Here is a 23,412-nt window from a genome sequence, read left to right on the forward strand (position 1 = left end):
TTATATTTTATTAATTGCAGGGGGAGAGTATTTTAACACCATCAATTGTAAAGTGCACTATATTTCAGTGTAAATGTATTCTCTTCCAATGGCATATCAGACTTTGTTATCCAGGGTTTTCTGCACAGTGTGATTTTTTTTTATTTCATCTTGTGCACTGGGTCTTTGTAAGATGAATACTGATTCACAAAAGAAACACACCACCCAGGTCAAATGATTTTAAAGAAACCCTATTTTAACATTGATGCCAAAGAAAAACAAGAAACTGTCACTTTTTTAGCTGTATAATTGTAGTAGCACTGCATGGTCTTGCATTGTCCTATAAGCTGTCCTACCTACTTATGGAGTAGTGATTTGGATCCCATCATCACACCTCCATTGTGCTAATTATAAAGAACTGTCTTTGTCTTTGAATCTGCCATGTTTTGAAGTTTGAAGTCTATGACAAATGTCTTGCGGCTGCCCGATCATCAGCCTGTATCAGCCTGGGTGCTGTCCCTGGTGCTGATCAGTGCTAGCTCATCTCAGTGCTGAACCCGGGTGCTGTCCTTAGTGCTGATCAGTGCTAGATCTCTCAATCCAGAGTGTAGACGCTGTCCTTGGTTCTGATCATTGCTAGCTCTCTTCCTGCCGAGTCTGAGTGCTGTCCTTGATTCTGATCAGTGCTGGATCTATCCTTTCTGTTGATCAGCACTACACCTGTCCATACTGAATCTGTGAGCTGTTCTTAACACTAAATCTGTCCTTGCTTTGGGTGGCAGCTGTCTCTATTGTTGATCAGTGCTGAATCCCCATGTTAATCTGAGGGCTGTCCTTGATGCTGATCAGAGCTGCATCTGTCTATACCAGAAGTGACCAACAAATTGGTTGGAGCAACTGGTCTCTTGCTGCCTGCTACAATGCTTGCAAAATTATTCTGAAAATACAGTTTATATTATGTTATCTAAATTTGGCTGTCATAAGTTCAACATTATACCATCCCTGGTTATACCTAATCATTTGATAAATAACAACATATCAGACATACAGAAAAAGATGTGATGTGCTAAGACCCTTCAGCACAGTTCACAAAGACTTTGAACAGGATATATCCCACTGGAAGCAATCATCAATTCACTCATGTGAATTCATGGTGTCATGAAATAAGGGTAACACCCAGCTGATTGACACAACAAAGTTTTTTAATTTGGTGATTCTCAGAGGTATCGCAGAGAAATTAAACACCCTAAAGTCTGAAATGAAAGGTAAAAAGAAGACCATCAGAGAAATTATCAGTGCAGAGAAAGCTTTCAAGAATAAATTGAAACTCTTTCTTTACCAAGTGCTGCAAAAGAAAATGCAGCATTTCCCCTGTTTTCTCAAATTACTGACAGAAAATGAAACTGAAAGTGTGGCCTTGGACACTGAGAAGTACAGTGATCTTTTGATCAAACCTGAGTGACATTAATTTCAAACTCCTTCATGGAGGGGGATATTTCTGACAGTTTTCAACAGATGGGTCTCTTGTTCAATCTCAGTCTGTGACCCTGGAAATGGAAATGACTTCAAAATGACTGCAAATTTTGAAGCCTTATGCCTGGAAAAAAGTACAAAGGATGTGCACAGTGGCCATGAAAGTAGCTTCTCTTTTTGGCTCTTTGACTCAACATACCTGTGAGAATATTTTTTCTCTGATATGAAGGCATCTGCTTTGCTCTTCAAATTGCAACACAAAACTAGTAAACAATATCTCATACTTTACTTATTAGAGTTGTGTAGCCTATGTACTCTTGTAAAAATACATATAAGCTGATATACATATAAGTGGCTCATATGTATAGTATAGACAGTAGCTGTCAACAAAGAAAAGGTTTCCAACCCCAGGTCTATAATGAGTGTGGGAGATGTCCTTGGTGCTGATTCTGTCCTTGCCAAGGCTGCTAGCTCTCTTTGTCACCAATCAGCCCTAAATGTCTACCCAGAGTCTAGTAGCTGTCTATGGTGCTGAACAGTGCTGAACCTGCCTGTGTTGTGTCTGTCCTTGGTGCTGCTAAGTGCTGAATTTGTCCATATCGAGACCGGGAGATTTCTTTGTGACTGATCGGTGCATATCTGTGCTGAGTGGGACCTGTTGTTGGATCTTATCACTGCTGAATCTACCGTGCTGTGTCTGGGAGATGTCCTTGGTTCCGATCAGTGCTGAATGTCCCTCCATGCTGAGATGTGTTCTATTTTCTGTCCTCTCATTTTGTGCTATATACTGTACAAGGCTGAAAGCTTGATGTATGGTGTTGCTAATTCAAGGTGAAATACTTATATACGTCAGATACACCTTTTTGAACAAGGACAGCAGCACAGAACTAGCAGTAATCCCAATCATTCTTATTTCCTTTGCATAACTGACACATGCTGATGCTTCTTGAATTTCTTATGCTTATTGTTCCCTATTTTGTCTTACTGTTTGTTACTGTTTAATGTTTTACAAAAACAATCCACATACAATACCTTAAGTTCTCTTTCTGTCCACTTTGTCCAGAGGAAACTGATTAGTGTTTGCACCACAGAAATTAAGAAGTGACACTGAACTGCATTCCATTGCCAGTTTTAAAATCCATACTTTTTGTAATGTATTTTATAGTAACAGATTCTGTTACAGAATGCACTGTCAGCCAATTCCAACTGGTTTGAACCAATTAGAACTAAGAAATGGGCATAACACATATCAGGTGGAAAATGATTTGCAACAAGTGTGTGTTTGAATAAAATGTACAGTATTTACTGACTTCTTCAAATGAGTGCTGAACTTTTCATCTCATCAGTGGATGTTGACCTCCAGCTTTTAAGTTCCTTAATGGTCATCTCCTCAGTCAAGATCATATCCACCGAACCTTGAAAGATTCTTTTTGGTTGTTTTTTTTTTTCAAATTGAGCTTTCCTGCACTTCAACATCAGTGATGGACAAAGAAAAGACAGATTAATGAGCTGTACCAGTAAAATAAAGGTGATGGTGTTAGCAGCAATACCTGTAGGAGTCATTTTCAGGTTCTTAATTGATTCAAAACTGTTTAGTAGATGAAACTTGTACAGAGATAGCTATTTTTTCCCTTTGGCCCAATCTGTTCCTTTTTCTGGACTACATTATCTGGAGTAGGGATCTGTATATAGTGTGTATGTGTGGTGTCGGTGGACCAGTAGGTGGCACTGATAGACTCTATTCTAGATTTTTCAAACAAAATATCCCAGTAGAGTGATGGGGGACATTGCATTGTGACATCCATTGAATGTGATGTTCAACTGAGCACCTGCTTATTTAGTTATTAGAAATCCCATGGCAATAAGTATAAAAGTAGTAGTGCTAATGTTGACATCCTGTCAAGATTCAACCCTGTGCTTGAACAATCTGGCATTCCTTAGTTCCCTTCTAATTTAACTTCTTTATCTGATCTGCTATATAGTGAATCTCCTGGTTACCCAAGTGAGTCATAAATGACATTAGTCCTCTTCTACATGTGAAGTACTTTGAGATGCTTTGGGATGAAAAGAACTATACTTACTATTTATTACATATGATTAGTACTAATTACAACAGCTTTTATGCCTAAGTGAAATGCACATCCCCAAGCCTCTCACGAATGTAAAGATTCAAAATGATATAGAGTTTGCTATTTCACAGTATTGTTATCAACAGAGCTCAATAGTATATTATGTAATCTGATGACTGTCTTGTTACATAAGAATGAAGTGTTATGTGAAAGCTACACGCTAGCTTTAATAAAATGCTTCAAAATCATTTATGAAGAAGGTAAGAATGCGGTGTAACAGGATTACAATAAGCAATTGCATGAGAAGTATAAAAAGAAATGCTGGACAGATTACAAATTATACTATTTAGACATCTGAGTTATTTAATTTACAACTGAAAAACTTTTCTATGCCAAGCATTGTTATAGATTTATGAATTAAGTGAATTAAGCTTTTATATTAGTAGCAGCAGTTGCAGTAAAACACTGCTTTGTCAAAACTACAAGAGCTTTCCAGCTTACCAACTCAGTAAGACATTGAGGTGCTGTCTGTGTGACTATGTCTGGCAATCTAGATCAACAGGACCAAGTAGCAATTAACAAAGTTCAGAAACATGAGGTGGTATACATCATACAGTTTTGTTATAATGAGTTATATACCATGCCTTTACTTTGGGGGCATGAGATTACTCTCAGGGTAGGAGTGTGTCCTGAGCCTACTGTCTCTCTGACAGATGTCAGGTGTAACACTGACACAAGCGATACTGTATTTATTTTTCCCCATTTGGAATATTGTATTGTATTGTATTGTATTGTATTGTATTGTATTGTTTTGTGTTGATCAAGATGGCCACCAGTCACCTTTCCTGTTTGTAGTATCACACAAATGATCTTAAAGGGAAAGGTTACTGGTGAGCCATCTATAAATAACCGATGTAAGGTTAGGTGTTTTGTTTAAGCGAAAATATCACGGTTGCATGAAAATTTATACATTTTTTTGGGATTGTTGAATACTTTATTTTGAAGAAACTGCCCATCTCTGTTAAGAAAATGTGAGTGAGTCCCTTTAAGAGGATGGTCCTTAGAAGAGGAGGGGCTATAAAAGGGACTGGGAGAGCTCAGTATGGAGGATGGTGCCTTGGAGGAAAGGTGTGGACAGTACTCCTGTGAGGGTTTTTTTTTGTTATCCCTATTTTTTTTTGGCAATAAATCCAGTTTTGTTTGCATTTGAAGACTGCTTGTGGGAGTTTCTTTTCTTTTGAGCCAAGCCTGGTCACTTGGCCGGTGACAGTGCTCTTAGCACATCAGAAGAAATTGTCATACTCATTCATTCCATGTATAATAGACCATGACCACAATGTGAACCCTACATTGTGATACAGAAGCAAGTTGAACCACAAGTCGAACATTTGGGTACATGATTTGTTACTCTGAAAATGACAGTGGTCTTCTGATTAAGTGTCCCACCAAGCCAAATGTGATAGCACTGCTTTGTCATTGGAAGTGGTTAATTCTGTAAATCCTTTCAGTCTTATTCTACTGAAAAATGAATCTGCTGGACATAAAAGTAATCCTTAAAGAGTCTTTCTTCTGTTCTTTATTGGTATTTTGTTCTTTTGCCCACGCCTTATAGAATTTGATTGTATTTTTCTTTCATTTCATTCTCTTTCTCTGTCCTGTGCATTGTAACCAGTTTCATTTAAGACCGCTGACGAACACCAGATACTAAGCATGCGTGACATTTTTAAAAGTCTGCAGATTGAAGATGCATGTTGATATGGACAGAGATTATACTGCACCATAAATTGCATTATGCTTTAAACAGATTCTGTTTTATTACATCTCTTTTATTACAGTCTCTTCATAATGCCATTCAGATCTTATCTACGTGTAAAGAATATTATTCTTATTGCCTCTGCACATTGAGTGAACAACAAATGAAGGAAGGCTGTGAAGTAATTTTATGAAGTGTGTGTGTGTAAGCCAAACAACATTATAATAAAACAGGAGAGCAATTATCATTACTGATAATTATCATATTAAAAATGCACTGTCATTTGAAGATGCACATGATTTTGAATGTTTGATGAGGATGTGCTTTTTTAAAAGGTCACTGCAAATATAAAAGCTCATTTTGGTCTGAGTCAATAGAGAAATAGTTGTTCAGTTCTGAAATAAATTGTCTTTGACATTACAGTTATTCAGAACAAGATCCCACATAACTTTTTAAGATGTTTCGCTAACAAAATCAGACACCACATACAATTTATTGTTCAAGGTTTTTGTCAGACTACAAGACATCTTCTGCAACCCATGATAATGAATAATGAGATGATGAGATCATGACCACTAATGACTACCCATGTATGGGTAACAGTTAATTTCTTCAAGATGGCTGTGGGTGAAGAAAAATAGCAGTTATTGTTGGAACCACATTCTCCAGAAAGCTGTGTGGAGTGACCTTCTGTCTTCAGACTCCTGACCAAATCTTGGAAGAGGTTGCTGTGTCAAAAAAAGAACAGAGCCTCTACTGTTTATGACACAAGAGAGTGAAGGAAGAAAGACCATTGGACACATTGGGTATGGTATGTTTTTTTTTTTAAATTGATAGAAAGAACTTGTTAATTTTAAAAAATTGTAAGCAGCTCAGCTGCCTTATTATTTATAGAGGGTATATTTTGGGTTATGTATCTAGGGTTTGGACAGAGCTAGGATTTTGTTTTGTTTTCCCTCATTGTAAATAAGAGAGCATATTTCCACATCATGGCTGTGTTTGTGAATTTCTTTTCTGAGACATGCCAATCAAAAGATCCCTGTTCTGGCTTTATATCCCCACGTGTTCCACAGGCTATGAAAATATTATTTTAGCAGATGTACAGACAGTCCCCATTATAAGTCTAACTTATAACGGTTCGCACTTACATCATTGATTAATTTTTTTACTTGATGTAAAAAAGCTCTGCACTTATGTTGTTTTTTAAGGCACCCAAAGGTAGCAATGTAAATGGTCCATGGATTATTTTGTTCCAGAAATCCAAAAATATTGTGAAGACCAAAATTTAACATTAAAAAGTCTTGTTGTAGACAATGCTGTTGCACTTGACTTACATTATGAATCGTTATGCCCCAACAATAAAATTGAGTTTTTACCACCACACAGTACGTCACCGCTATTGGATCACGGAGTGATTTCTAACTTTAAATGCATGAACAGTGTGTGTAAAATAAATCTACCCTGAAGCAGGGAGTGACTTTGTTGGTTATGATGAGACACCATACTGTCATACTGTACATATCATTTTCAAATCATGGTTCAGTCATGGTCAGTTCTGGTATCTTTTACAGTACCTACTGTATTTCAAATTTAAAGGCTCATACATTGATTTAATTATGAGGATCAGTCTTCTTCAAAGGAAATTCCTAATTTTTTGCCTGTTTAATTTTTTTTTAACTTGTCAAGTATCACTTAAAATGTGAATAACTTTTTGAAGACACCTCAATTACCCCATTCCTGCCCTGGCCTTAAATTTCACCCTCAGCTGTTACAGTGGCAAGCACTGGAAATGGAAAAACTACTGATGATCAGCCTTGGCTGTCTTTCTTCAGACAAATGAGCTTGGTATCTGCTACGTACAGCAGTGTTCTACAAACATGGTGTGTCTCATTACACAATATAAAACACAGTTTATACACTGCAGCCTAAATGTGCAAAGTCCGTTTGTGTAGATAGTAAGAAATGTAAGATATAAAATTGGACTGACAAGTTAACAAATTCAATGAGTTTTTTTATTGGGTTCCTCACTGATTGTGTTTTTGTTGTTATATGCTGGTAAAAGGGAGAGCAATCAGTTAAACCCTTCAAGTAATTTGTGCACCAGCCTCCAAGCTTCTGCTACACTGGGTGAGTCTGAATATGAAGACTCGCAAGTGAGCTACATTGAAGAGCAGTGGTCGAAGATTTTACACGGGCAGCATAGAAATAACAGGTTGTGTTCTGGAAATGAAAACCTCAACCAGCAAAAAATATTCAGGCAGAGGGGTTAATCCCGTGCTTGAAAATTGATTTCAAGAAAACCTCTAGGAAATTAAGTAGTGATGGCATGAATGCCAATGTACAAGGCAGTAACCCTAGTGAGATGAAACATGTCTATATTTTATCCCATAAGTAAAACCCAAATGGTCCTGTTATCACCAGGCTCAGTGATTCAGCCTTCAGGCTTGTAGCTGTGTCCTCCTGGGAGACTAGAAAAGAAGGCCTTCTATTGCGCTGTATCTGTGATGCTTTGTCCTGCGACGTGTGAACCTTGTTATCCCTTTTTAAATAATAAGGCTCCACGCAGATCATCCATCAGCAGCAGGCAGGGTCGCCGCGATTCAATTAGGTCCTGATTGAAATTACATGCATGTCCTCTGAGGCTGTAAATAAAAGGACTGGCTGCCTTTGTGCTGCAGCTCCAGAAAGGTCTTGCCCTTTTGCATGCACAAGCATGCTTAACTAACAGGCACGCATGCTTATGACCGTGGCAGCTGGAATTTTCAGAGCGTGAAGGTCAGTGATGGTGAAAAGTTTGTTTGTAAAACTTCAGACTTGACATTGCCCTTGTCAGATTGGGCAACTATTTGAATTAAGTATTAATACAAATGATTACATGTTATGGCCCTAGGCGGCATAGAGGCACAGTAGTTAGCATTGCTGCCTCTCTGCGCTGGGGATCTGGGATGCTTACTGTGCGGAGTTTGTATGTTCTCCCTGGGCTCATGTGGGTTTCCTCAGTGTGCTCCAGTTTCCTCCCACAGTCCAAAGACATAGTTGTAGGTTGATTGGCTTCTGGGAGAATTGGCCCTGGTGTGAGTGTGTTTGTGTTTCTGTGTATGGCTGTTTCCTGTGATGGACTGGTGTGCTATCCAGGCTGTACCCCACCTTGGAACCATTCCTTGCAGGGATAGGCTCTAGTCCCCCTTCCACCCTGTATTAGATAAAGAGGTTGCATGAACAGAATACATATTGTAAAGTATTTACTAATACACAGACAAAACAAGAGTGTATACCATCTGGTCTTGGCTTTCCATTGTCTCTGTGAGGTGCGATTCCAGTAGCACCACACTAGCCCTGAGTTACATGAATGTACAGTAGATGAATGACTTTACTAAATCGCAATAACCTCACTATAGTTCTTGAGACAGACATGCCTTCATATTTATAGACCCTTTAATTCTGCCAATCAGAAAGCAATGTTTTGCGTATTTGGATTAACACAGAACAGCTTCCTCTTACTATATGGTATTTGGAGAACGCACTCTCAGAATGGAGTGATGACAAAGATATCGAAAGTGCATTTAAAAAACAAGAAATTAAGGTATAAATATAACATCATAAGTAGCAGTGCATATTTTAACATGCCGATTACAGGAACATGTCATGTGTAAATGTAGCTTACAGGAGGTAAGGAGAGTTACAATGTTAATATTTTGTTGTTAATTTGGAGGCCACGCTTCTTCCTGAAACACCCTGTAACTGTTTCCTTCTGTTACATGCTGACAGAATGGTCAATTAAAAATCTGTTGCTCTCCAGTTGTTTACCTAATTAGAATTAAGTTTGTTTTGCAGCTACTTTAGAGAACAGAGAAAACACCATTCTGAGCCATTTTAGGTTCCTGAAGTATATTCCACCTGTATTTGTGAAGAAATACACACCCTTAAATAACTTAGTACATTAAATGTATTGGCAAAATGAATCAAACGCAAAATGATATTTATATTTCCCAGATGAGCCAAGAGGATATTATTAATGTGCTGACAGCCTCTATGGCTTGAAAGTGGCTCTGCACCCAGTCGAGGTGAAATGTTACTTTGGTGAGAGGATGATATGGATTCCCTATTACTCCAGCCAAAAATTATATGGAAGATCGATAGAAAATTACTCCAGGCCACAGACGGTGGCAAAATTCATTTTGGTCTTGAGAAAAAGCAGAGACCTTGTTTGTTTTCCCTATCCTTGCAGAACTATTACAAACCAGACAAAAACGAAAAAGTGTGCTTTGATAAAAGCAAAAAAGTCAAGCCCTATCAAACAGGAGCAGGATGAAGCATAGCATTCTTGATTCAGCTTTGATTCATATTCGTTTTCTTATCAAAGAGGACAAATTGACTGCTCCAAGCTGTTTGTGAAGACTTGTTGATATTTCTGATTATCTAACCAGCCTGACCTAACGCAGTGTGCAGCACAAAATTTATGTTGTTTTTATAATTAAAATAGATTAATATTAATCATCATCACAATCCTTGTCACTGTCAACTACTGGCCTAATTTTCATTCTATTGCCTTTTGCCACTCATTTCTTTTCCCTTTTTCACAGTTTTCATTTTCTTTCCTCTCTTTTCCTTCTCTATTTAGCTTCTCATTCTTTTCTTATCCAGACAGCAGAAAGTTATTATTCCAGATTAATGGATGCTCTGATATCTTTCTCATCAGTGAAATTCTTTAGATCTTCAGCAGTTTAATTTGTGCCATGTGTCCACCTGCTCTACCAATGAAGTAATGTAATTGAGCAGTCTTGGATTTTTATTAGGAAGTCATTTGGGTTGTCAGGATATGAGCTGTTAATAGCTCAGGCCTTAAGCTTTCTGGTTAGGCATGTTGTATGACAGTGAAAGCGGAAACTCCACCACTAATTTGTAGCTGCCTTCTATCCATTAGCAGTTGCCTGGGCTCTAAACCAGTGGCTCTTGTTCTGTAAATACTGTCCAGATTAATGCCAGAAGAGGTTAAATGAATGCCTTTTAATCCCTGCATGCCATATTATCCAAACGTAATCTCGTCAAACAGAGAGCTACAAAGCCTAATATTGCTGTGACCCTGAATAATCCCGTGGAAGCTAGCTGTTATTAAATCATTTTTATGGGGTTTGGCGATTTTAACAGAATGACCATACTGTGACAAATTGCCACAGAACAAGCTCTTCATAGAGCATTGCACAGGATGATCCTGTGATTGTGTCTGAATGTATTATACAGTACATGTAGTCTGGATGTGTTGCTCTGGAGTTGGAATGTGTTAAAACAACATCTCCTCGCATAGGAGTTTCCCACACATTTGCCACCCTTCTTCATGGGCACCTCCATAATGAACTAAATCAAGCTGTGAATTCTGTTTTTTAAGTGTTCTCCTTTTTTCAAAGGTACTTAATTTAATATATCAGCTCTTTGCAGCTAAGTATTATATCAGTAGTTTGGTCAAATACAAATTAAAGTTTATTTGACATAACTCACCTGGCTGAAGAAATTCTAATCTGACCATGAGTAGGAGACTCATAGAAACCTTTCTGCTCTGCAGGGAATGAACCAAGGAGATGCCGTAAGGTTGAAGATGAGTTAGAGGGAGAGGTATGAGAAAGATACACAAAAGGTTGACCAGGAGGCTAGATATTTATGTGAAGGAGAGCAGAGGTGGGTGAGATTATATTGTGACCTCTACCCAAACATTGGTTTAAAAAACCCATAGTTAGAGAGGATTTTCTAAAACAAGGGAATACTTGAACATTGAGCTCTAGGAGACACACTCCCATTATGGTTCACCTTCCCAAACAATTGTCTTCAATGAACAAGACCTCTTCATGACTTTGAAGATCAGCTTCCATACAAAAGTTCAAAAAGAACAAGTGTCAATTCAAAGGATGAATTGCAAGAATATTCCAGTCCGAATCAGGTTAAAATGACACCAGGCTAAAATGGAAAAGGGGTGAAGTGTACAGTATGTCACAACATTCAAACATCAAAACGTCATCCCTAAAACACAGAACTGTATGTCACAAAACAACTAATGAGTTTCAGTTCAATGGGGTACTTCCCTGTTTTTGGCACTGGGAGACGTTCTTCCTGTGTTTTAATTACTCAATGTACTATGTCAGATGAACCACAAAAGTTTAAAACTCACGTCTCAACCCCACGTGGCATGAAATCCATGATGTGGCTGTGCTCTTGTCTGCTGGTTGCTATTCTGCACTGGAGCAACCCATATTTGTCCATAATTTTGAGCAAACACAGCAACAAAAAGCAACCCTTGATCAACCCCTGATCCCTTTAATGAGCAAGATGTGGGATGACATTGAACATCTCCACATGGTGTTACAAATGGTTGAGAACCCAGCAAGTTCCCTCTTGCTGACATTGTTTAGCAGACTGATTATATTTAGTCATAATCATCTATAGTGCCCTGCAATCCTGTAATCATTCAAAAGATGCTAGCATGTGTGTAATGCAGCACAGTTGTGCCTTTAAGGGCACTATTTGTCCAACATCACACTCACTGAGGACACTCACCGCTCAATGCCAGCTGCAGGTGCTCCCACTGCACCATGACTTTTCCCATCAGCATTGAGTTTCATCTTGCATCACCCCGCTCAAGACCTCCCCAGTGCAGTATACCAAACGGCAAGCTGGTCTGCGCATTCTATTCAACTCCTTATCTTCTAAAAGCATAAGAACTTTGTGAGAATTTGAAAGCAAAAACAAACAAAAAAATGCTGATATGGAACCAACCTAACAAATCTTTAAGAATGGAGCTTGTCGTGCAATGGGACAACCTGTCAAGTGTTCGCAAACCTGCAGTGATTTAAGCAAGGGCTGCAGCCTCTGATCGTAACTGATCGTAACTCATGGTATGAGAACTGACAGATGGCTTGACAGGGCTATCTCGGAGGGTAGCAGTGAGATGATTCGATTGTTGGGTATTTAAACTGAGGGTCTAGAAAATGTCATTCGAAACTTTTAACAGAGAAATAATTTTACCCACAGTGTTGCATGCTTTTTCATGGAAATAAAACATTTCAAACCTTGTTTGAAAATATTTCAAAAGGGTGGGCTTTGTGAAGAAGCATGTGTTCCATAATTTACATTATAGAAAATCTGGAGTGAATGCTGTAGGAGGGAGAGATATAGTACTCTTTATTTCCACATAGCAAAGAGGTCTCACTGGTGAAAGCAGTGGAAAAGAGAAAAGGAAAAGATTAGACCAAGCAGTTCTAAAACAATCTGATAGCTGATGAATGCCTGGCTGTTAAATAGCTTACGAGTAAGGAGCTCAGAGGTTTAATTCATGGGACGAGCCGAGTGCAATAGCTGATGCTAATCCCATTCCTTCAGAAAATTAATTTGGAAAAGAAGATCAGATAACAAGACATTTTTAAACAGGGAAAACTGACTAATAAATCAAAGACTGACTCCTGATGAAGCTCCTCTGACGTAGGGGCATTAACAGTTGTGCTCCTGGTATTTTTCGCAAACGATCTCCGGAGCGCTCGTAATGAATGGAGGCATTCATGCATTACAGCAGCTTCAATTTAACCCCCGCTATACCAGAGGAGACGTGGAGCACAGGAAACAAGTTTTATTTTGGAATTCAGTACAATCTGTATTCTACTCCAGGCAGATGCTTTATGATAATATTTGCTTCACAAAATATAATACAATCTTATATTTCCAGTTATAATGAAAAATCCAGTTCACAATCCCAGGGAATAGTCAGCAAGAATTTGTCATTTTTTTATCATAGCCCTTTTGTGAGAGCTTCTGTTCTATTCAAATGGCAAAACAAAGCCATTATTTTTGGATGACATACAGAATGTGGTTTCAGATTTTTGTGCTGGCATATCAGCTGTGGGCTCAGGCATCAAAATGACTAGTTGTTGTTTTTTTTGTACTACAATAAATACTGGCATGCCTGCTCATTGTTGTTATCTTGATGGTCCAAGCACAAAAAGATGATCATAAGACATTGTATGAAAGGATTTTAAACAAGACAAGCCAATTCACCCTGTCATTCCCTTGTAGCTGGCAAAATTATCCTTTATCTTTCATGAAGTCATGGCTTTAGCTCTCACCTGCAATATTTATTAACGGAATCCATTTGACTTAAAATGACTGTCCCAAGCATAAAAAATATGCGAGGCAATTCCAAGATCAAAAAAGAGCAGATGCAAACACAGCAGTTTTAGATGGTCCTGCCTTGCAATTCATGGAGGGTCTGTCCCAGATACTTATGCTGGAAGTTACTACTTCCTTTGTAGGATAGCTTGCCTACTATTTTCCAGAGACTTTACTATAATTACGCCATTCATTTAGTGTGCTTTACCATTGATGACACGCGCTATACCATGTACTTTACAACGAACAAATATGCAGGTAAGCATTTCATTGTACCCAGGCACATATGACAATAAACTTGAACTTGATAACATACCAGGATATTTATCTGTCCCTTCTAATGATTTTTCACTTCACTTTACTCTGCTTTTACCTTGATATACCACAGTAAATCTTTAAAGCAGCTATACCACAGTAACTTGAGTATTGAGAGAAAATTGTTGTACTTGAGGAACTGAATAAATGATAGCAATAGTCCTAATTTAGTTCAAGAAACCCGCCTCATGCTGCTTGACAACCTCTTTCCATGTAATTCATCTCTGTCCACGCCTAGGTATTCTTTGCAGCTCTCCTTATGATGTTATGATGACACCACTATCCTAGTGTCTCTTCCAATGCTGTTCAATTTCCCTATTCTTTCTGCACTCTAGCTACAGCTTAAACCTGTCCTGTATTCTGTCTAGTTAATCTGAATTATTAAACACCAAACCCACAGTTCAAATGCAGTCAAGTGCTGTTCATCTGCTTTTTAAACCACACAGTGTTAAGAGCAATACTTCACCCAAGGAATAATATCACATAGGACCTATTTTTTCTCCACATTAGTATCTTCTGATTTCCATATGGTAGTGAGTCTGCTCATTTATTGGTAATCGTGCCCTAATTTCCAACCTTGACATCAGAACAAAAATACATTTCACTGGTTGGAGCCATCTATCTACAGTAGCTACTGAATTTGACTGCTAGCTACAGGCTGGTTAATCACAACTCCTCCGAAATCTTTTCCAGATCTTCTTTGCTGTTTTTTTCTAACAGCACAAAGTCATCTGAATAGCTAAACTCCCAAACCACAAGACCACCAATTATACACCCGCTGCAAGGTGGTATTTTTCCTATGCATATGATCTTTTTACATGGAACCACATCAGGGAGTTCATGTGCTTTTCATCCATAACCTTTTGCTTTCTGGGTCCTTCACCTGCTTTTTTTCCTTAGTACTTTCTCTATGATATTTTACAATGCCAGCACTGCATCCATTGAGGACAGATCTATATTGTACATATTCAATTAGAGGAAGAGGCTAATGCATTATGTCAGGTCTCTATACATCTGTAAGCTTGCAACATGTATACAACTCTCCCACAGTGCCCCTCCAAAGAAACAAAACTATTATACATTTGTGCTCATGCAGATCTTCTCAGAAGCTTTCTTTGTGTCCCGGTTTTTTGGCACAGTGCCTCCTTTAGTATTTCTGTAGATAGCAAATTTTTGCAACCAAAGTTTAGTGTGGTTTCCAGGAGGCTCAGGAGGAATCTAACGTGAATAACTTAATCATTTATGTTTTCTGTTTCTTTCAGATGCGCATAGGATTGCATTGTGGCCGTTGAATATTACAGTTCTTGATGGTTATATTAGATTCTTTTAAAATTGCTCCCCATTCTGTTTCTTGCAATTTTTTTTTCCAAAGGTTAATGTTATCTCCTTTTGCATTACGTGATATTTTTTAAATTATGATTAAACTCTGGAGAGAAAAAGAAGAGGCTTGGTTGTCTCCTTGGGTTTCTCTGCCTCTTTCCATCAGCAAGTGAGTCAGGTCACAATCCTCCAAATGAGTTAAAACAGTGCCCAACCTCCGATTGGGCAAAGATCACTTTCTTTGGAGATTCAGCTTTCTTTGGAGGTCTTTCACTGTATGAAGAACCTACAGTCGCACCAAGAGTGTTTAAAAATATGTAATCACTATTGAAATTTCCACCCTCTTGCAGAATGGACTTCTTAAGAATGAAAGTTTTTATGCAGATAAGCTCATCTGAAAAGAATAATAAAATGCCCATGGATGATGCGAAATTTAAGAGAAGAAAGAGGAGTCTTTTAAAACAATCTAAAGAAAAGAAAGTGTAAGCAAAAATCCCTACACATCAAAGGAAATAGTAAAGGTTTATTCCACGCTGAAAAGAGAAAAAAAATGTAGATTTATAGATTTTAAAGAATATATGCCATGTCCTGTTCAAAATGGTCTGGCTACACAGAGACTTTACACGTCAGCCCACTGCTTTTCTAAACACTTCTCTAGTCTTAACTGGATCCATCCAGGGGGCAAACTCTAAGTCTCTGCTGTGGCAAGGTGGCGCAATTAGTCCAGAGCTAACCATGCACAAAACAATTAAAAAATAAAAAGAACATTAAGAAATGACAAACTGCGAGAAGGATCAGAGAACAAGTCACGTACTGGCTTTTCTTTCTGAGCAAGTGAAGCCCACTGGCTCTCTCCTGGGACAAGACAGAGCAGCAGCGCGTGGCTTACCTGTCAGAGACAGACCGGAGAGCGAGGGAGAAGCAGAGGGGTGAAACAAGAAGGCCACAGCCATTTGTGTATGAAGAAGAAGAGAAAATCATACAATTCTGAAAAGAGAACTCAAGTACAGCATACAGCTAGCTAATTAATTAGGTGTCTGCCTTCTTGTAACAATCCTTTTTAATAACCTCACAGCAGAACTCTCTTTTACCTCATTTTTAGGCAGGGTTAAAAAAATATTTTAAAATCATGGGAGAGTTTTTCATGAAAGTCTAGGAGACATAATAACAAATAACTTTCTCCCCTGCTATTCACTACATCACTTCCCAAAAAGCTATGAAGACCACAGGAAGGTCTTCTCTCTTTCTTGCCTTTCTGTATCCTTTTTCAAACCACCTTAACCTGTGCAGTTGCCTCCCTGGTTAATTCCTAATTTTGCAAGTTAAGCACCCTAACTTCCTTATCCTCTGGCCAGGGGGTTGACCCTCAGCTAAGCAAGTTAATTCACAGATTTGTATGTCTAACTTCTCAAAAAAACATTCTTAAATACATTTTCATGTTGATTGTTAATGAATTATTTTAATGTAGTGAATTTCAGTCTTTTTTTATATAAATCATTAATTCTACATTTCTCATATTCAGTCAGAACAATTTGAATCAAAACAGAGAAATTTAGGGCTGAAAAGAATTTCCTTTCACAAAGTAGTTGATGTTTGGATCAAATTTCCATGGATCAAAATGTCTTTGAATCCTTTCTTAATTGGTAAACTTTCTTATAGTACGTTTTAAAGAAGGTTATGTTTCTGTGTTTATATCTGTAGTGATACCACGTAGGGATTTCTCACATGCACAGTTTGAGTATATATTGAGAGTACTGACAGCAGGTTGTTGTTCTCTTCAGCAAGGGTGCTCACAACAAATCTGTATCTCAGTCTGCTACACTGATCAGTCTTATGAGGTTAATCAAAATGTACTGATCTTACATCTAGTCTCGTGTGAATTTTTTATGTAATTGTTTTGTCTGTTAAGTATTGTTTCTAAAGACAAAGGTGTCACTCAAATGAATGTATAATATTCCTACCCACCCATTTTTGAAAAGAAACTCATTCCTGCTAAGTCGCTGTACCTGTCTTTAACAAAAAAAACAATGTTACAGTATTACAGCAGTCTACAGACTTCTATATGCATTGATGATTTTGTCATGTTTGTCTAGATCTATGAGAAAAGTGAATTGCACTATTTAATTTTAACAGCCTCCCCTAACCTGAGGTCTTGCTCTCCATAGCCTTTCAAAGTCCCTCTAAATCCCTTCTTGCTGTTCAGATTCATTCAGGCATCGTACTTAAACAGGGGGAAACTGACGAGATGCTCCTGTCTGTGCTGCTTTCAGCTTCACAGTGACTTAAATTCCTAAGCCCTGATTAAAGATGCCTCAGCCATTAACTGGCAATCTTAGCTGGCTTAACAAAGCTTCAGGGGTCCTTGGTTCACCATTACAGGCGGAAACAAGTCATTTAGACAGAGGGAGATGGAACTGCAGTCTGACAGCAAATAGAGCAGTTTAAGCTGGCAAGACGAGTAATGTAGTGTCAAATCTTTTATTTTTAGGAAGCTTTTGCATTTTAAGAACATAGCAAGAAATTCTGTCTGGTTTCATCTTTTAAAAAAAGCTTGTATTTTTAGCCAAATCTCCTTGCCTCCGACAGTTCAGACATTTACTAATAATATCACTGGAGCTTAACATTGGTTACAGGAAGCTCCTGTAAGTAATTCTGGTCTTCTGGTTTCAGTGGAGACCTAGGTCATGCATTTAAAGTAAATAGTTTTTTTTTTCATTTTCACTAACAGGTTTTACTCTTCTGTCTTTGCAGCTATGGCGATATGGTGCCGAAGACAATCGCAGGAAAGATTTTTGGCTCCATCTGCTCCCTGAGTGGGGTTTTGGTAATAGCCCTGCCTGTCCCTGTCATTGTGTCCAACTTTAGCCGAATTTATCACCAGAACCAGAGAGCAGATAAACGCCGGGCGCAGAAGGTACAGGTGAAAATGATTTAATATTTGATGAGCTCTCACGTCCGTCAGGGTGATACTGGTAAAGTTTTTTTAACATCTTTATCTCTGTTGCTTTTATGCGAGTGGGCTGATGAATCTTAGGAACTAGACACCTGAGTAGGCTGCTAAAGTAACTTTCCTTCTGGTTCTGTAAGAATGTATGACTCCTTCCCAATGGGTGTCTGTGTATCTGTCTTTGTGTACAATACCGTACATGTGTGTTACAGGACTCTTGTAGTACAATGTTGCACCAATTTCTGATTTTACAAGATACAAGCTGAAAATTGTCCTGATTAAACTGAAAATGATTGTATTTACAGTAATTCATTTTTATCCTCACATGACCGTCTATACAAATGTACTTTAATTAAGGTAGCAGACTTGAAATATCTAAGTCCTATTGTTGGCTTTTATATATACTTAAGAGCTTACAGCTCAAAACAACTGAATTATACTGTACCAATCCTCTGCTTTCCTCTTTTTTTTTCTTCTATTGATATCAAATGGGACTCTTCTCCCAAAAGGACAAGGGGACATGATAAACTGGGGCTCTTGTGTTACATTGTAACGCAACCCAGAGACCCCACTAAGGAGGTGTCCAGAGAAGCATAGGGTCCCCAGGAGCTTGAGAAATCACTGCAAACTTCTGAACATAAAGGCCGGGCAAACAGGGGATCTGGCTGTGCAGTCTGATTGAAAGATGCTCAGCTATCTTCTCTTACATGAAGGGTATCCCTAACACTCATTACCTAGAAGGCTCATTTGTTTATATACACTAATGAAGTGTTAAAGGAGTATTACGTGCTGGCTATGAAGGGCATATAGAGCTCAGACCTGGTTAATTAACATGCCCCAAATCAAGAAGGCTTGTAAAGGTGACTCAGTGTTAATAATGTTTTGCAGAAGTAAAAAGATTTTTTCCAGCCATTAACCTAATGGCTCTATTCAGAAGCACTTTTTAATTTGACTATAGATTCATTTTATGCATGGCCACCCCTCCAACACTCCCCACCCCCTTGAAAGAAGGTTATGTAAGACATTATTTTAATAACTTAAGAAAGGTTACAAATGAGAGGACGCTATTTAGCCCATCTAGCCCATTTAGTGATTACAGTCAAAAGCATAAGTCATGGGACAGCAAAATGAAATTTGTCATTTTGCTGTGTACTAATGAAATGTGTATTTCAGATCAAAAGATTATGCATGATGTGCAGCACAAGTATAGAAATTCAGCTTTGGTTTCTAGATATTACGTTGCATGCTTGTTTAGCCATGTTAGAACAAAGTAATTTGCTGTGTTCAGTCCCCCAATTTCAGGTGAGTACAAGGTATTGACTTATAGGTGTTTCTAATTGATCAAGTGTTGTATGTTGTAAAAAAACGTAAAAAATTACTCTAAACTCATTGGGAAGAAATTCATTCTGCAACAGGACCCAAGGTGTGCATTGAAGAAGTGGAAACTTTTGAACTGACAAAGTTAATCTCGTGATCGGAATCCTTTTGAGCATGTATTTTACTTATTGGAGAAGAAACTTAAGTCAGAAAACCTCCAAAACAATAATTGAAAATGGCTGCAGTTAAAGTGTAACCAAGAATCTCAAGTCTGGGGACAAAAACATTTTTGTTTTACCATGGTTTAATGTGTGTGTAAACAATACCCTGTAATTTTGCCTCGTGTTTATCTTTTGGCCTGAAATGTAGATTTGAATTGTACACGGTAAAAATGGCAACTTTCACTTCACTGCCCCAATACTCATGCTTTTTCCTGCAGTAGCTGATTGATCAGAGGCTCTCCTCTGCCTATTTCTTGAAATAAGCCGGAGTATTGGCTTCAAAAGCATAGTTGGGGAGCTTGTTTCAGACTCCCATAAACCTTTGGGTATGAAAACATTTTGAAGTGGCTTGTTATTGTTATGTCATGGTCTCAAAACTAAAAATAGGCACCAGTATTTTTTAAATCACCTGAGGATATACCAGTGCTCTGGTGTACTGTATAGCTGCGTTACTGGACAAAAGACTACATATAATATACTGGTCTATTGTCCAGCCACACAACTGCCTGTACAAAGTGATTTATAGACTGTCATGAGAAACAAGGTCAGTGCCTACAGTCTTGTGTTTTCATATAAGTGTAGCAGGCCTGCTTTTCTTTCATTTGCCACGATTCCTAATGGCCTGAGAATGTACAAGACAGGAAGTTTTTGCCAAGACTGCAATAGAAGTGCAGCTGAAGGTTTAACTGTCAGGACAGCGATTGTAGTGCCTAAGACAGACACATTCACTGAGATCATCTTCAATAGCTCCACAAAGCACAATATAAGGTAATAGTGACAAAAGATTTCAAAACATGGAAACCGGCATGTAAGTCATTATATTTTTTTGTGGTGTAAGATCTTCAGACATGCTGTGGCAAAAATGCAAGGCTGTCCTTTTAAAGCCTTTTAAAGCCTACTGCAGCAGCAAATCATCTCTTGCCCTGAGCCAAATTAACATGGGGGAATCATCCCCCCGAAAGATAAGCTATTTCATTTCTCATAAGTGTTTGTTATTGCATAATTAACTTTATTCTAATTGTCTGTAAAATTGCCAAGGGTCCATTGCCTTGCTTCTCATTTTAACGAGTTATGGCAGCTAAAGATGAATCAATTCGACAGTAAATTAGGTTGGCAAAAAACAAGACAATGTATGTTTTTTATTTCCCATTGAATCACTGTCATTGACAAATTAGGGAGGGAGTGAAATCCAATGATCGTTTGGCGAGGATATCTAATTAGCCTGATATGTATTTGTTGTTTTACACAGTAAGAGTGTGAATTATTTCATGGTGCAGAGACACCAAAATACATCTTCTGTAGTTTTTTTTTTCTTTTGCCTCATTCATGCACAAAAATGTAAAAAAAAAAGAAAATCTATAAATAGAAGTCATGGATGATTATTTTTTATGTTTCTGCAAAAAAAACAAGGTTGAATAAAATGAATGGTAGAGGATCTATAGTACATGAAGGTTTCATTAGGCTTGTTTGCTACTTCACAGGGTGATTTTGAATGGTAACGAGAATGGATATTTTAAAAGACAAATTAGTTACTGCATCTTTGTAAGGGATCAGTTTTTCCCATTTCAACATAGAAGCTTTTGAATATGTTCTGTGAACTTATCCAGCTTTGCACAGGTTTGCAAGCTTACTGCAGGTTTAGGGATAATCTGGTACGGACAGAAAACAATTTCACATTTTATCTGCACACAAGGTTGTCTCCCTGCTCCACCTAACGTTAAGATTTTTCTTTGTTCACATGAGATGTAGCTCACAACAACATTGTTTTTTACAGTATCTGTTTGTCTTATTTAGCAAGTGTAACACCTTCACAGAGGCCATACTGTATATAGCTCTATAAAAGCATTTGTAATCATTTTTCATTATTGCTCCAAGTGACATAAGATATATAAATATATTGAAAACAAATGCATTACTTTTTTGCAGTAGAAAACATATCATAGGATTAAGATCAGAATTAATATTTGTGTTGCAGTTAGTGACATTATGTATATTTACATAACTGTAATAAATGTTAGGTCTATTAAAAAATGGTGATAAAGACTAAATACATAAATCTTTACTACTTTCATAAAAGATTTCTTCAGCACTATCTGTTTTAACAAGTGGATGTGCAGAGAACATGCTGTCATGTCTTGAGCAGATCTCAAAAGATATGAAAGAAACTACCAAATCTGGAAATCATCAGTCATGCCCAAAAGGATCAATCCCATAACATGATAGGAAAATAAATCACATTCTAAATTTTAGGGCAATCTGATGCAATTTGACAAATAGTGCAATTATCAAACCAAACCACTAGTGTTTCAGTGAGAAAACAAACTGTCACCTGAGTGAGGACCTATTATCTCCATCATCAAATGATTTCCAGTGAGAGATTCAGCTGATAAAGGCTGAACCCTATATCCCTATATCCAGAGATTGAAGGTTCAAATCTGCGTTGCGGTATTAGCCGAGTATACAGTACTTAAGGGATGGCCCACAATCAGCCAAACACAACCATTGTTAGCAAGTTTCAAAGTTGAGTTTCATCAGCTACTGTAGATGCTCAAATGCAACTCCTGTGTAATTTTAAAATTTCTATTTGTATGTATATTAATAATTTATAGTCTATCGTGGAGGTACAGCATACATAGTCTATGGTCACAGCACTAATAAATGTAACTTGGCTACCTATCCACGAGCAGTTTGCACCCAATGGGCAAACATATTTCAAGTGATTTTGGACAACTTCAAATGTTTTTTTTATGATTTCAAGTGTAAAATGAGATTCACCTTTTACCCTTCTCATATTTCATTTCTGTTGTGTTTTTCTGCTTTTTTGCACTTGTTCTGTCTAGATTTGCTACCTGTCAGCTTTTACAATTTCTTAGAGAAAAAAAAACAAGAGTAAATGTTGCTCAGGAGCCAAAAGCGATCAAAAGCAGCTCTTCGTAGTGCAGGCAGGTGATAGAAGGGCAGGAGAAAGAGAGGCCTTAATGGGACTTTCTTTCCACAAATAACTCCCTGGAATGAATTCAACTGAGAGAACAGTCTGTCTCCTCACCTCCTCATCTCCTTCCTTGCCCTCTCAGCCAGCCCTCCAAAGAGAATCCAGCTCTCTGCCTCTGAAGACGCTGCTGAGAACTATAGCAATAACCAACTGGAAGGGGGAAATAGATCACATTCCCATTGCAAAGTGGTAGGATCCATTTCAGGATTTCAATAACTGCATGATACTGCAAAAATTTCTACAAGAGGTGCTAGAGATTATTTTGAGATTATTGTCTTCTTAATGAGTGAATTTGCATAATGAAAGAGGTATTTGAAAGGTATAATGAAAGAGCCCTTGCTAAACCACAACATGTTGGACACAAAACCATCTTACAACTTTTGCCTTATATTATATACTGCATGTAGATGGCGTGTGATTGTGTGTGTTAATACATAAGAACATAAAAGTAATCAAGCACGACAGCAGACTTCCTCTGTATAACTAAAACACTTCAGGACTTCTAGGACTGCAAGATGTAAAACTCTCATACTCTGATTTAACATTCCTGTCTAGTGTAGGTGCTAAACTCTGACAAAGAACAAAAGATTTAAAAGTTTTAAAGATCTCACAGAACCTGCTTCATTTATTCTTTATATTTTAAAGACTTTCACTGAGTCCCCACCTTAGTCCTTGTTTGCTGCATATATGTAAATGACTTTAGACAGCTGTCATCAGTCAATGAGACGTCTTGTGAGAACAGACATGATTAAATTCTATATTCTCCACCTATGTTTGAGCCTGTGCTACAGTCTCAATCCTAATCACCAGCCGAGAGCTCTCACATTAATTTTATCACGACTCATAAATTTATCATTGGTACTCTAATTACTTAGCAC

At 37.8% G+C, this 23,412-nt stretch overlaps 1 protein-coding gene across 2 annotated transcripts in view; it reads left to right on the forward strand.

Annotated features, from left to right (window-relative positions):
• Positions 1-23,412, forward strand: part of kcnd3 (potassium voltage-gated channel, Shal-related subfamily, member 3) — a 154,689-nt gene that overhangs the window by 106,850 nt on the left and 24,427 nt on the right. For both annotated transcript variants that reach the window (XM_015342361.2, XM_015342360.2), the window contains exon 3: positions 17,809-17,977. In XM_015342361.2, the coding sequence (XP_015197847.1) occupies positions 17,809-17,977 (169 nt within the window). The remainder of the gene's footprint in view (positions 1-17,808; positions 17,978-23,412) is intronic.

The sequence above is a fragment of the Lepisosteus oculatus genome, chromosome 5 (genome assembly GCF_040954835.1).
Source record: "Lepisosteus oculatus isolate fLepOcu1 chromosome 5, fLepOcu1.hap2, whole genome shotgun sequence".
NCBI lineage: Eukaryota > Metazoa > Chordata > Actinopteri > Semionotiformes > Lepisosteidae > Lepisosteus > Lepisosteus oculatus.